At 36.3% G+C, this 15,764-nt stretch overlaps 1 protein-coding gene across 1 annotated transcript in view; it reads right to left on the bottom strand.

The window, feature by feature from the left end:
* Positions 1–856: 856 nt before the first annotated feature.
* Positions 857–15,764, bottom strand: part of LOC129227474 (acetylcholine receptor subunit alpha-like 1) — a 77,189-nt gene continuing 62,281 nt past the window's right edge. Inside the window, exons 6-7 of the mRNA XM_054862042.1 lie at positions 9,811–10,180; positions 857–1,292 (exon numbers count right to left, since the gene is read on the bottom strand). Of these exons, the coding sequence (XP_054718017.1) occupies positions 1,104–1,292; positions 9,811–10,180 (559 nt within the window). The 3' untranslated portion in view covers positions 857–1,103. The remainder of the gene's footprint in view (positions 1,293–9,810; positions 10,181–15,764) is intronic.

Below are 15,764 nucleotides of genomic sequence, written 5' to 3'. Positions count from 1 at the left end.
AAGCAGCGTAGTCCATACTTATTCGCTCCCTTTGGGAGCTTAGCTAGCATGGACAGGCCGTAACAGAACTAACTGAAGCTGATTCACTTTATAAATATGCTCAGTTAATCTTTAAACTGGGAGCTAAAAATATTTTCAAAACAGTGAAAAGTCTGCATTCGTGCGACTTGTAGCAATTCAGGAAACTTTTTAACAATGATACTTGATTTTTCCAGGAAGTGGATAAACACCATTAAAATCCTGAAACGTAACACGGAAATATCCAGTAACGTTTCGGAATTTTTTTACAGTGTAATTTAAAAAATACGTCATGTCACATTTCTTGTTAGCCTCTCATCCTCTTTACCACAAAGTCAGAATTTAAAAACACACGCCCCCCCCCCCCCCGACATCATTTGTAGACGTCTTCAAACGAAATTGGAAAAAAAAAAGCAAATATTTTTGAGTTGTTGTGCACTTTTCCCCAAAGGTACTGCGCACACAAAAAGCAGTAGTTTTTACGTTTCACCCTCAACATTATTCATATTTTTAATGCCAAATAATGGTACTGATTTTGTATTTCTTTGGATTGGACCATATGAAGTGGAAAAGGCGATTAATTAAATACTGTCGCTGGGTCACGAGGATTTCTTTTAGATTAATACGGCGGGAAGGTTTGAAGCAGAAAAAATAAATTAGAAACAAAAAACCAGAGAAAAGAAAAACGGTACTTTGGTACCTTTAAGTGATTTTAGCAGAAGAAACTTAAACACATGATTCCCTTCCTTTTCTCTTGTAGATTTATTTCATTGTTTTATTCATTTTTTTTCCTTTCTTTCTCTTTTTTGATCTGATGAAGAGGCTCACTTTTTTGGCCTCAAAACAGCTGCTGAAATTTCAGATCAATTTTCATAAGTTTTATTCGTACTTTTGAATACGTTGCACCTTTTAACTTCTCATATTTTATTACAAAATTTTTGACGCTTTTTACAAATAATTTTTTCCTTTCCTTTATTGTTATTTATCTGAGACTAATCAACGCGCATAAACCTCAAGTATCTCGCGAGTCTCTTCACTAAAATAAATCGTTTGCAAAAGTCTTCCGGTAGAGCCTATTCCTGGCTTCAGTTTCTGAGCAGCCTTCGGATACGTGGCGCCACTTTCGAGAACATGATATCTATCGGCTGTTTGTCATCATAGAGAGCAGGGGCACAGAGGATGATCCATCCTGATCCGACAATGCAGGCTATCGTGAAGATCCACAGAAACAGACGATCCAGGACCATCGCAACATACTGCCAGTCACTCTCGATCTGAAAAGAGAAGAAAAGAAAAAGTTAAAGTTAAAGGGAACTTCTCAGCCGTAGGTATGGTAAACTAAGAAATTTGAATGAATATTAGAAAAATACACTACCTTCTCACAAACAACGTTGAATTGATGCAAAATACACTGATCTACCTATTTCTTATTAAAAGACTTCATCATTTCATCAGAAAATATATACAGCAAACTCCCGATTATCCACGAAATTTGGTGGCATAAGTGCCGCGGATAATAAAAATCAAGGATAAACTGCAAAAAGGCTAAAATGAGGGACAGCAAAGGTAAGAACCTCAGAAACAGGGATGAATTGATTCATTGTACTTTGTACAGTGTATATACAGGGTGTCCTGAAAAAGACAGACTGTTTTTAAAAATTTATAGCAGGGAAGCGGTAAATGATAAAAAAAATAATTCTTGCAGAAAATTCATGCGTTGGACTCCCCCCCCCCCCCGCTTGAGTTTCAAATTTTAGTTGAAAATTTTTGCAATAAATGGCGCTGCAGATAGTAAATCAAAAACAAGATGGAAAATTACACCGTAATTTTTCGAAAAAAATGAACAAAAGAACAAAACAATATTTTCAAACAATCGTCAGCTGTGTTCCCATGTCGCAATTAGAGGAAAAATCGGTGAATTTTATTTAATCTTTTTTGACTTACCGGCTTGCTATGTGCAGCGCCATCTATTGAAACATTTTTGAACTAAAATTTGGAACTCTGAGGGTAAAAATTTTGCGCCCACCACATGAATTTTCTGCAAGAATTTCTTTTTTATCATTCACCGTTCTCCTGTTATCAATTTTTGAAAACAGTCGGTCCTTTTCTGGACACCCTGTATATGCAGTACGGTAAAAATATTTTGTATTTTTGTACAACAGAACTTAATACCAATAAAGAACAACTGCATGTACGCTGAAGAAAGAACAAAAAAATAAATAAATCAGTAAATAAATAAAACAAAAACAGCTATAAGTTAAAATTTACAATTTTTAAAGAAAAAAAATCCATTGGTTTTTGCTTCTTAGTGCTAAAATACATGCTCCAGCTTACTAAATTACTCGCGGATAATCCGCTCGCGGATAATCGGGAGTTTACTATTATTTTTTTTTCGTGACTGAAAACTTCACTGTTAAACTTCATTTAATTTTGACTCATTTCGTCTCGTCATTTCATCTGAAATTATTATTTTTTTTTGTGTGACTAAAAGCTTTCATTGTTGAACTTTATTTAATTTTTGCTTATTTCGATTTCTTATGTGGTGAAATCCATGCAATTTTGTTGTAAATATGCCTCTATTACATATATTCTTAGTTTCATTTCTTAAGTCATTGTAGGAAACCTTTTTTATTTCCTTCAAGAAATGTATTTGTCCCTCAGATATTGTCGAGTAGTTTATTATGAGTATTCTTTCTTCATAAGAGTGCGTTCGGGTTTTGATGTGCCAAATTTTATTGTCAGGTACAGTTGCATAGCGAAAGTGAGGAATATAGGGTAAAAATCATTCTCACGTGGAAACAAAAAGTATCGCAGTACAGCATCCATCAAATTTTATTTAAAAAATAATAAATAAATAAATAAATAAACGTTTTCTATGTATGCAGTGCCGCTCATTCTACAAACCTATTTATCTCGCATTTATCTATCTATTCACATCTATGTATCGATCCATTTTTACCTATCTATTTATCTACATCTTCTCTCTCTCTCTTTATAACTATCAATCAATACCTATCTATTTATCGACCTCAAATCTGTCTATCTACAAATGAGCAAATTACACTTCTATATGAGCAGTTTATAAGATGATCTATAGGCGTGACTTGAATGTTATACCTAATGAATGCTATATCTATACCACAAAATGGTAAAATATGGTGCATGCACTTTTTTTCGGTTCTAAGTGTTGACACGAACCTCCTATTCGATAGCACATATCAGTAGGGATTTCCTTGAAATTCCGAAACATGTATATGCTATAAATTTTTCCAGCAAAATGTTGTTTCTGGATAATGTTTTTATTAAGGATGCCACATAATTTATGTTTGTATTTCCATCACATTGCATTAAATGTTAAACGTCAAACAACTGTACAACTTATCGTCTCGAATCGAAAAAAAAAAAAAACATTCGAATCAAAAATTTAGGTACATTAATTAATATTGTCTTCTTTTTTTTCTGAGATTAGGGAAAAAGTTTTTTTTTTTACAACTCCTTTTTTATTTTATTTCTTTTTAAAGATGTCTGAACTTAACTTTTCAATCTTATCAACTTTTTTCCTTTATGTTGATACTAGTTTTATGTTATTAGGAAGTAAGGAAAGAAATACGCAAAACAAATTTTGTGACAAAACTGAGGCGCAGAAATATTTTCACATGCTTACTATTTTGAGGTTTTCAGCAATTTAACATTTAATTTATTATTTCTTAATTTTCAAATCTAACAGAAACAAACCACATATAGTATTGACATTTAATTCATTGCACTACAACGTAACATCGATAATTTTTCATTAAAGTTTCAGTTTTGAAACTGAATTTTTTACGCTTTCAACGAATTGTTTTATGTAAATTATCCTCAATGCTAAATAATGATAACATTTCAGAATCTTAACTTCAGTCGTAGTGCGAAGAAAATTAAAGCAAGTTCAAGACATCTAATTACCTTTACTTTGTGTTTCAATTAAATCTCATAAAGAACTTGGTTATCAAATCGTATTGGGATTGTTCATCATTTAAACTGCAATTTTAAAAAGTATTTAAAGTAACAACACCCAGCTTAATTGAATTTTTTACTCTTTACTGCATCAACTAAATCTGAGTTAAAACAATTTTCATCTCCCTTTCTTCCAAGTTGCTTTCTTACAAAAGCCAAGAAGATACTCTCTTAAGCAAGCAGCTTCTTCAAAATCAATTCTAATGATAAATTATCTGAATTGGAGAAAAATAATGCCCCAAAATCACAAGACTGCAGTTTCTGCATGTTTGACGCGAAGAAAACTGTAGTAGCATTCACACCAGTAAACAGATGTACAACATTCATAACCAATTTATCACCACCAAGTATCCAATAAAGACATAAATATAACAAAAGAATTTTCACGAAGTGTAATAAATGATGCCCTGGAATAGGTTCAGATTCAGATCAAGCTGAAAAGAATAAGAGATTGGAATACTTCTCAGCATCTTTTCGTCTGCTACATCCCCTCCATCGATCCCTGGGTGGCCCAACTTTTCGTCTTTGAGGGAACATTCCCCCGGAAACAGAAATGTTGGCACCTTGCCCTGAGGGAGGACGGGTCAATATCGCGAAGGGGTTGGTTGCCAGATTTGGGAGAGGAGTCGGCAGACTATTCGTCCGCTCCATGAATCATTGACTGGATGCGATTTACAGCCGCGTTTTTGGAGCGAAAGCTTTTGTTTTTTCGCCGAGTAAATTGAGTTTTCAATGTTACGAATTTAACGTTCACCGGGTTTTGTGGAATTAGAAGACTTTTTTGTTCTTTCTCGTAGTAACATGATTTTGTTTTTTCAATTTATTTACTTGTTTTCTTTCTGTAATTGTATCACATTAATAGTTCTAATACATTTGACCTTTGTGGACGAAGAAATAAAATTACATTTTACAAGTTGTTCGAAAAGAAAGTTTGCTTTTTTTTCTCTTTTTCAATTTTGAGAGTAAAAATTCCCTCATCAAATTCTATATACACCCAAACCTGATTTTATGTCGTGGATAGAGACCAATTTTTTTTTTAAATTTTTTTTATGCGGGTTAAAAAACATTTTTTATGCGGTGGGTAGGGAACGCATAAAAAAAGTATCACGCATAAAATAATCCAAAAAATTACGATATAGCTAGGAATTCTTCCTTAAACGAAATCAAAATAGTGTGATAATTGATCAAGTGATGATAATTTTGCAGAATTGTCAGACAAAATTTCCGGAATAAGGAAATTTTTGCTAGGTCATAGTGACCTCCCATCGGGGTATCCCTGTAGTCTCTTGAAGATATTACCTCGCACTCATTTTATAAATAATTTCGTCAATCGAGTCCCAATCTGAAAGAAATTTTTAAGTACCGCACAAAAAAATGTATCACAAATTTTAAAAAAATATTAAAAAATCGCACAAAAAACAATCACACAGTAAAAAGACCGAACATAAGCAGGTTTGAGTGTAATTGACTTGCACACTGAAAAATATGCATACAGTTGCACTCGATTTCTTAATACGACCATGATTAATTCGAAGTTATGGATAAAACGAACATTTTGTTAGTTTAGCTTGGTTTGGTATTTAATTGCATTAAAAATTTTACGTATGAAACGTGCATTTAAATGAACGTTTGGGCTAAGATGAACAAAATTTTCTGACCCTTCCGTTGAAAATTTTCCCGATATGCTCTATTTTTTTTTAAAAGAACTACTACGACACTATTTTGTTTGGTTGAGAAAAGGCTACCATGTAAATGAAACAGTTGTTGAATCTCTTAGTGCAAAGTATAAGGCTCACAGACTTGTCTACCTGTGGATATAGTAGTTTGCATAGGGATAAACTATGCATCGTGTGATGTGAATTGCCATTTATCAATCCAGTGTACATTTTATGTCACTTCTTTTCCAGAAACTGGAATTTTTAAGATGCCAGCGAAATATTTTTGGACGTACTGGTGATTACGCTTAGTAATACTAATAAAGATTAATTCTTTTTGAAGATAGGTATGCATGTCCTTATTTATTTTTTTTACAATTTCACGTATTAAAGATATTAATGCGAATAACGGCTATTTCGTGAAATTTTGTCATTTCGTATTATTCGAATTCAACTGTAATTAGATTTTTAACGACCTTATGAACAAGCGCAGTATGCTACTAAAAATTAAAATTTCAACTGTTATTCGAAAGAGTTGAAAGTTTTAACATTTTTCTTTCATAAATATCCCGAGTCAACTAAACCTACGCTTTTGAGTTATTATTATTATTATTTATTCATTTATTTTTATTTATTTATTTATTTATCTTTTGTTTTTGCATATTATGGGTTTAGCTGAATATAACTTTGAAATTGCATTCTTAATCTTATCAGTAACGTTTGAGGCTTCAGCTGGATCATTTTTTTAATTTAAAATGTAGATCTTGTGGCTCTGAAACAAAACAGTAAAAAAATGCACCAGAAAACAGAAAATTCAACGATCAGTAGAAATTTAGGTTAAAATTTGAGTAATATACTTTTCATCAAGACAATGCATCCTTTTCATCGTAATATGTACTATACGAAATAAAAGGTGCAATATCTATGCTGTCTGTTTCTATGCTGAAAAATTTTAATCGGTGGGAATTTTCTGGAGAATACGGGTTTTCAGCGATTTGAGGTGGCGTAAACCCCAATTACCTCGAATTTTCGAAACTCTACCGTACTTGTACATTATTGTTCATATTTAGTCTTAAATACACTCGAATCAAATTTTAAGTAGAACTATTTCATGTGCGTAAAGTATCGACTCCATATCCTTGTGCGATACATTTCATACTAATTTGTTATGTCTAGAAAACAGATTAAAATAACGGAAACTTTTCTACCATTATCATTTCTTGTGTTTTTAGTAAAGCCTAGCAATTAACAATTAGTTGGTGTGCTGCAATTGTTTTACCACTTTTTTATACAAAAATTCAATCTTTCAACTTCATAAAAAAATTGGCATTAATCAGCACCCGGGTAACGCCTAGCCAATTTGTTATGCCTCAAAGATCGATTAAAATAATGGACATTTTTGAACCATTATCATTTCTTGCGTTATTAGTAAAGCCAAGCAATTAAAAATTAGTTGGTGTGTTGCAATTATTTTACCACTTTCTTACATAAAATTCAGTCTTTCAGCTTCATTTAAAAACTGTGGTATTAATTAATACCCGGGTAACGCACAGCTAACAGCTATTTTTTAATTAAATATCTAATTTAACTGCAATTAATTCATGAGAATTATTCTCTATAAACTGTGTCACTGATATACGAGTATTATCCAACTTTACACCTTACACGCACCGCATAAGCTGTAATCCAAGTAAGTTGCCAGCAATTTGTGAACCCCAGCAAGTCAGGGCTAGAACACTTCTAATTAAATGTTATTGAATAGCTTACAATGATGTTTCCATATAATCTGCAATGGTTGCGGCGGCACGGCAGCTCAAGGGAAAGCTTTATCGATGCTGGATTAAACAAGGAGACGCCCGGAGCCTCAATATAGCTGAAGCTATGATATAGCTGCTTTGACTGATGCCGCCTTAGAAAGTCTTTTGATAAACAAATTAGTGTACATTGTTTCAGGTGAACGTTTCGGAATAGATCGCCCTGTCTCGTCAGCAGATGACACATAAATATTCATTTGCTGGAGCTGAGGTATTGAATTGTGTGATTGGAGTGGATCATTTGCTAATTTGATGGTTTACCGAAAGGTTATACGGAACATCTTTTGTTCTGCGTGCGGCGTTAGTAAATGATAGGATGGCTTCGGCTGGTTTCAGGTACTAAAAATTGCTGAATTTAAGTTAAAAGGTATTTTGTGCTTTATTAACCCGAGATAGTAAAAAAGAGTTTTGAAAAAAATTTGAAAAATAAAAATGGGGAAGTGTACAAATACCGAAGAGTAAATCATGCCAACTTATACTGTTGGAGTTATGGAATATGGGCACAATATTTCAACCACCTAGAAGCAGAGTGGTGTATGTGAAGAAAAAAATTAAAAATTTGCAATATCCATATGTTTTCCTTCATTAGAAATTATTGCGAACTATCAAAAAAATCTGAAGAGTGACAGATTACTTTCGGATAACGTTTCAGGGTTCCATAGGTTTACTCTAGTTTCCTGTGAAAAACAATGTTTTTGTTTCGCGAAAACGTTTCCCGATTTGAAACAAGCTTCAGAAATGCCAATTTCATAATGCGGAAAAAAAGCATTTTTAGCTACCAGTGTAAAAAGATATTAGACTTCTTTAAGGTGTTTCTTCTTCAGCCAATCTGTTGCTTTTTCTCACTGATTGGGTCCCAATTGAGGACGAAATGCAGTTTACGGACATCATAGCTTTGAAGGAATTTCCTGTATTTCCGACCAACCTTCGGCCACAGTTGACTTAGGAGGCTTTACTGTACGTATAATACGTTATCCCTGAAGGTTTCTAAGGTCCTTCAGGGCCTAGGTTAGAGGCCCTCAGGGCCTCTAACCTAAAAACATCACTGGCTTTGATCGGGAAAGGGTCTGGTTTTTGCGAGAAATATTACAGATTAGTGTCAGAATGGTTATTAACTCTTAGTGGGAAACTTTCCTGTTTTTTGCTAGATAAGTTATTGGAAGATACTAGGCACGTTTGCTACTCATTTTTTTCTAGGAACATTTTAAAAATATTCGATAGCACGCAGGTTAACAAAGCAACGTGACGCTACTTGGTGAGACCATTGCCTGCTTGGAACTGTGAAGACTGAAAAGAGCGCCATTCTGAACGAACTTTTGAACATAAAAATGGTTTTAAAACAAATTGGTATTCCGATAAAGAAAGATTGAGTTTTGCCAAATACGTAACTGGAAAAAATTAGGCACCAAATGTGCTGATTTTCCAGCGACGTTACTAATTTTTTCAGCAATCACCAGCTGCTTATTATCCTCACTTGAACAAAGTTATGTTCCTCTGATTTTCCAAATTACAATGACCGCAAGAAGAAATATAGCTCGTTGTTTTAATATTTATAAAGAGAAAAAAAATTTGTCGCCATGGTTACAAATCATTTGCGTTCATTCATGGCTTAACTTAAGCATAAAACTTAAATCTGCGAACTCCACAATGCACAGGTCTCCTTCCATGGCCACAACTCCTAGGCCGTAGAGTCTATGCCTTACACAAACACACACACACACATGTGTACATACACAAACGCCTGCATACAAACACGACTGCACACACATATGCCTACATACGCAAAAGTCTGCATACACACACGACTACACACACACATGCCTACATAACACAAAAGCCTGCATACACACACGACTACACACACACATGCCTACATACACAAACACCTGCATACACACACTACTGCACACACACATGCCTACATACACAAAAGCCTGCATATACACACGACTACACACACACACATGCCTACACACACAAACACCTGCATACACACACTACTGCATACACACATGCCTAAATACACAAAAGCCTGCATACACATACGACCACACACACATACCTACGTATACAAACGCCTGAATACACACAAGACTACACATACACATGCCTACTCACACGCGCCTGCACACACAGACCCATACACACACATGTCTGCACACATATTCACACACACTTGCATGCACGCACAGACACGTACGCAAACGCCTGCACACACACGCACTCGTGATTGCGAAAAAACATCATTTGAATTCAAGGTCTCAAAAATTATAATTTCAAATTTTTTTTTCACAGGAATAACTTCACACAGGAACAAGTAAACTTACGTCATTGAAGTTATCCAAGTTCTCCATGTGCTGGGCGATGAACCGGACATTAAGCACGGCCCTCTCGATGTCCGGCGACGTGGGCTTCACGCCGTCCAGCGAGGACCCGTTGATGTCCGGACCCAGTCCCAGTCTTAGGTCGTCCACCGGATAGGCCGGTCCGTAGCTTCCGCATTCGTAGTCGATGACGGAGGGCTTTTCGACGTAGTCGACCTGATGCAGTGGATGGCCGTTGTTGAAGTTGCTGGTGTCGACCGACAGCTTGTTGTTGTCTTCCGGGTTCTCCGGCCTCTGCATGCAGAGGAGACGAGGCAAGAAGTCGATGAAGGTTCTTCGAACCCATGGCGCCATTTTGTGAGTTGAGGGGGATCTGAAACGAAACAGGAAGTCAAAATTGTGGTGCGTCATGGAACTAAACCAGTTGTTGTTGTCGTGTGCCAGCTAGGCCGACAATTTGGGGTGCGCTGCTTCACTTTTCCAACTATACCGTAATTTGGTGTGAAGTCTGACTTCCACAGTACACACATGCCATAAGCACCCGTTTATAGGGTAGGCAACCATTCACAGCATAACAAAGCATTCACACAAAGAAAGGACAAGGACAGAAGAGAGAAAGTACGTCCATGCACGAGCCGCAATTCGAACCCAGACCGTAATGTCGCAGTCAGACTTCTCTGACCACTAGACAAGGCAGGCGACTAACTAAACTAGTATAAATCTCATTATTTTTCTGTGAATAAACATCCCCCTTCCCCACATTTCCATTGCGCAAGGCGAAGCCCATGAAATATCGTGTCCTCTCTCGAATGCCCTAAATCAAGATTGAATGCGCTCATACACTGCGTAGTTCCAGTACACATAGAAAGCAAGTCTCAAATCCTTTATATAAAGTGGAAAAAAACTGTTTCAATGTCCTAAATGTGTACTGAAACTAGTTCTGATAATTCTCCGTTAAAATGAAAATTCATTGAAATGTTCTCCGAATGTGTCTCGCTCGTATGATTTGTTTAAATTCAGCCTGAGGACACATTTAAGAACAGTTTCAAGGCTACCTTGAAAATACGTTGGAAGCACATTAGGGCACATCGTCGCCTCAGATCAACACTAAGACATCTAATCCCAGGAATAACACTAAGATATCCTACTGTTGCTCTGGGGCGACCACATGTGAACGTATCGGTTTCTTCCGTGCCAATGTAATTTTAAGTTCCTTTGGCTACCAAAAATTCTACTACAAAAAACCTTTACTGCAAAAATCTTCTTGTAATGAATCGCTGACGGTTTGTGTCGCAAATGCCTTCCGTGGTCGTACACAGTCCCTTGCCTCGTTAGATTGCTGTAAAATTAACAAAAGGTAGAATTTATGGTAATTCGACCAAGGCGTTACCTTGATAGTCTTCGGATTTTTTGAATTTTAATACTAATGAAAAAGTAAGATCAGGTTATATTTTGGCTTTAAAAAAAAACAAAATATATTACAGGCGGCTCGGGCATCATTTCCCACTTGCGATTTTCGACAAAATCTTTAAAGCGCGGAATTTCAGAAACAATATAACATATTTTGTTTCAGTTTTCTATTTTAACCGAGTGTTTTTTGTTTAAAAAGACATGCAGCGTTTTTAAATAAAATGTGTGTTTGAGTTTTCTGTTTTCTTTCCTCAGTGTTTTGAAAAAGAAAAAAGTTTAAATCATGTTTTTTTTTTTTTTTTTTTTTTTTTTTGTGATTCAAATATTTTCATCTTTTTACTGTTGATCAGTGCTACTGAGCACTATACTCCCTGAAAAGGAGAGCTTCAATTTTTTCGTTGACCAGGTTTTGGAGGCACTTGTAGAAATGAGGGTTTTTTAGGAACTCTATATTTTAATGTAGACTTAAAAATTCAAAGTTTTGTTTTGCAGAAAGTGGCCAGAAAACATTTTTTATTAAGGTATACTGCAAAATTAACATTTTGAGTCTCCACTTTATCCAGGACATTGATTTCAGCGATATCAAGATGGCACTGAACTAAATGAATATTTTGGCACTATGCTGAAAAGTTGTGCGAGAGGAAAAGAGACGAAACCTAGCAAATCTGCTTTAGACCGCGTTCTTGTTTTCATCAAAAAAAAAAAAAAAGGATGAAGCGCCAATTAAAAATGAAAATACTGCTACATAACTAAATTAAAACTGTGTTCTATCCAATTACTGCTAAATGAAATTTTGAATTTTAAAATCTACCTCAATATATACCGAGTTCCCGAAAATCCTCTCTTTTTCAAATGCCTTTAAAACCTGTTAAACGAGTGTTTTACAAGTGTCCGTGTTCAAAAAATGTCTTAACATTTACAGTGTAATAGTATGACTTAGTATGTTTATAAATAGTAGTCTTCTTAAGTTTCAGCGTTCGTATTATAAGTGCCATACCTCTTAGTTCGAAAATTTATTAGCTTCACTGAGATGACACCAGATTCCAGCTATTAGGTTGACGATCCTTTGAAAAATAATAAATCATTATTATCAATTAAACCTGTTTTTGTGCGGTAGATAGGGAAGGCATAAAAAATCGCATAAAAATATCGCTCAAAATCACCCTATTAAGCACTCGTTTTAAAGATAAGTTAGTCAATTGAGGCCCAATTTGATTAAAATTATTATATACCGCACAAAAAAAATAATTTACAAAAAGCCGCACCAAAAAAAAGAAAAAAAAAAAACCACACAAAGGCAGGTTTCAGTGTACAAATTGCAGCAATACTTAAGTCACTTTACCCATAGCGAAACAACTGGTTTGTTAGTGAGTATAAATGTCCCTGTGCTATCTGGAAAAAAGTAAGAGTTTGCTCTAAAATGATGTTTCGCTTTCAGGGGCGGGGGTTCGTCTTATTGTGACAGTTTGTGGCGTAAGAGGAAAACAGAAACTGTGACAAAAATATTTTTTCTGGCAGTTTGCTTGTGTAATATAGTTTAGTCTGTCACGAGGAAAAGTGAAGTGTGATACTTTGTGCTCAAAGGGGGAAGGGAATCAAATATGATAAAAAAGAAGGGGCATCGTTTATGGAAAGCCTCTAACTAGATACCTGACGAGGAAAGGTGAAGTGTGACACTTTGTGCTCAAATGGAGAAGGGAATCAAAAATGATGAAGAAGAAGGGGCATCATTTATGGAAAGCTCCTAACTAGATATTTGATGAGGAAAGGTGAAGTATGACACTTAGTGCTCAAAGGGGGAAAGGAATCAAATAGGATGAAAAAGAAGGGGCATCATTTATGGAAAGCCCCTAACTAGATATTTGACGAGGAAAGGTGAAGTGTGATACTTTGTGCTCAAAGGGGGAAGGGAATCAAATGTGATGAAAAAGAAGGGGCATCGTTTATGGAAAGCCTCTAACTAGATATTTGACGAGGAAAGGCGAAGTGTGACACTTTGTGCTCAAAGGGGGAAGGGAAACAAATATGATAAAAAAGAAGGCATCATTTATAGAAAGCCCTCAACTAGATATTTCACCGTTAGACAAGAAAACTGCCATACAATTAATAAAAAAAATATTAATTTTAAAAGAAAATGAAAAAAAAGTCTTGCTGAAGAAGTCATACATACTGTCTGACCACGGATTGTATCGAAAGACAAACATCCGTTTTACAGCCGGAAATGGATGAATCCATTATTTTTTACCGATGCCAGCTTTTGCAGAAGCAGAGTCTCATTCAAATGAGCGGAATACGCGCATCAAATTTTTACTTTTTCCCCTTATTCACATAGATTCGTCTTATCTGGACGTTTGAAAATTCCATGCAATCCGTGGTTGGACAGTACGTCTGTGATTTCTGAAGCTACCACTATACCTTCAAACTAGAATTTATAATTTAATATTATGAAATGTGCTTTCAAGTGCAGGGTAAAATGTTCCTTTTTCCATGGAACGACCCATTCGCTGCAATACTAACACTGAAAGTAATGTGTCTTGCAGTAAAAAATTTCTATTAGCGTTTCTAAAGGAAAAGTTCGTCCTATTAAGAAGAAAACATGAAGAAAAAAAATGTGCAGAAAAAATTAAATAGCCCATGAGTTATACTGCATACCCCCATAACTTTTAGCTCTTTTGCATTCCTTTTTTTTTTTTTTTTTCTTAGCTACCAGTCATTTTTACGATGAAGTGAGAATATAGTTAGGACTTTACTTTACGGCTGCTCCGCACTAAAAATTCAGTCTCCTACTCTGGAACGTCCCTATACAGGGACAATTTATGCAAATTTTGGGTGTGTACCGGTTTGTGAAATTTGAACTTATCGAAAAGGACAGGCTGACTTGTCCGACATTATGACTCCAAGACAAAATTGGGTTCAACCTCGTTTCTAGTATTTATAAATACGTTATAATATTCGTTGGTTGCTATGTCTTAAAACAAGTGATGATAAGTTGAGTAAAATGTTATTAAGGTGAATCTAGAAAGATAACTGTTCACAAATTCAACAAAAATATATCGGGAAATGTTTACTGTAATGAATCTCATTTTCATACCTTATTTGTTTTGATTAAATCGTCTTCATCTACAGAATAACGTAATCAAACATCAATCTAAATCTTGAGCACCAGTTTTTTTGCAATGAAGCTTTTGTACAAATACTATTTTTTTCGCCCGACAAGTTTGGGACCAAGATCTCAGATAAATCAGCTGTCCATATATAGCAGCCTTAGTTAAATCTAAATGCACTCCTGTTTGTAAAAATTGCAACACCACGAAGGACTTACGCGAGTGAGCTGAAAATTGCAGGAAATGTAAAGTAGGGCATGATATGCAAATGATTAGAATTGCAGACTGGTAGCGCATGCGTATGTTGAGCAGCGCCCTCTGAACGGCGGATCGAAGCTAATATAAATAGACGGCTATTGCGAGGCGTGTATGGTTATCGGTGGTTACATGCTAGAGTAAACGTTAACTGAATTTTTACTACGAAAGAAAGTGAAATTTGAGCGAATTTCGGAGTTTGAACGGGGCAGAATCATCGGTCTTCGTGAAGCTGGATTGACTTATCGGGCAGTAGCCGCTCGTGTGCTGCGTAACAGCAGCACAATCATGCGCGTTTGGAAGCAGTGGACGGACGAGCTTCGGACAGCTCGGAAATCCGGGAGTGGACCCCGAAATGTGACGTCAGCTCGCGATAACAGACACCAGGTGCGTATGGCGCTGACGGACGGCACAGCGTCTTCTAGACAATTGGCAGTACATTATTCAACAGCTACAGGTGTTTCATAGTGTGCTTCATCAATTCGGAGACGTCTGCTGCAGCGTGGGCTGCGCGCAAGGATTCCTTTATACAGGATTCCTCTCACGCAAAACCATCACCACCTGGGGCTACAACGGGCCAATGTGCAAAGGAGCTGGCGTGCTGATTGGCAGCAGGACGTCTTTTCTAACGAATCCCACTTCAATTTGTGCCACCATGATGGCCGAATTCGTGTCAGGCGCTATGCCGGTGAACGGCACATTCCGGAGTGCATTATCGAACGCCACAGTGGACGAACACCCGGAGTTATAGTCTGGGGTGCCATAGCATATCATGGACGACCACAATTGCTACGAATTGTGGGAAATTCGAACAGTTCCCGATACATAAACGAAGATCTACAGCCCCAAGCTATTCTTTTACTGCAAGGATAACCAGGGGCTGTATTCCAGCAGGATAATGCCCGTCCACATGTCGCCAGGTCTGTCATATCCTACCTTGATTCACAGCAGGTACAGCTTCTTCCTTGGCCGGCAAATTCATCGATTGAACAAATGTGGGATTTCTTTGGGCGGCGTCTCGCTCGTGATCCTCGTCCTGTTGCTTCGACAGACGAAATTTGGTTGCGCATACAAACAATATGGAATACGCTTCCGCAGGCAGATATTCAAACTTTGTTTCACTCCATGCCGAGTCGTGTAGCAGATCTTATATCGGCGCGTGGTGGCCACACAAAATACTAATTTCTA

This window comes from Uloborus diversus, chromosome 8, assembly GCF_026930045.1.
Source record: "Uloborus diversus isolate 005 chromosome 8, Udiv.v.3.1, whole genome shotgun sequence".
Classification (NCBI taxonomy): Eukaryota; Metazoa; Arthropoda; class Arachnida; order Araneae; family Uloboridae; genus Uloborus; species Uloborus diversus.
The sequence above is the reverse complement of the archived record's forward strand: the minus strand, read 5'-3'. Positions and strand labels throughout refer to the sequence as shown.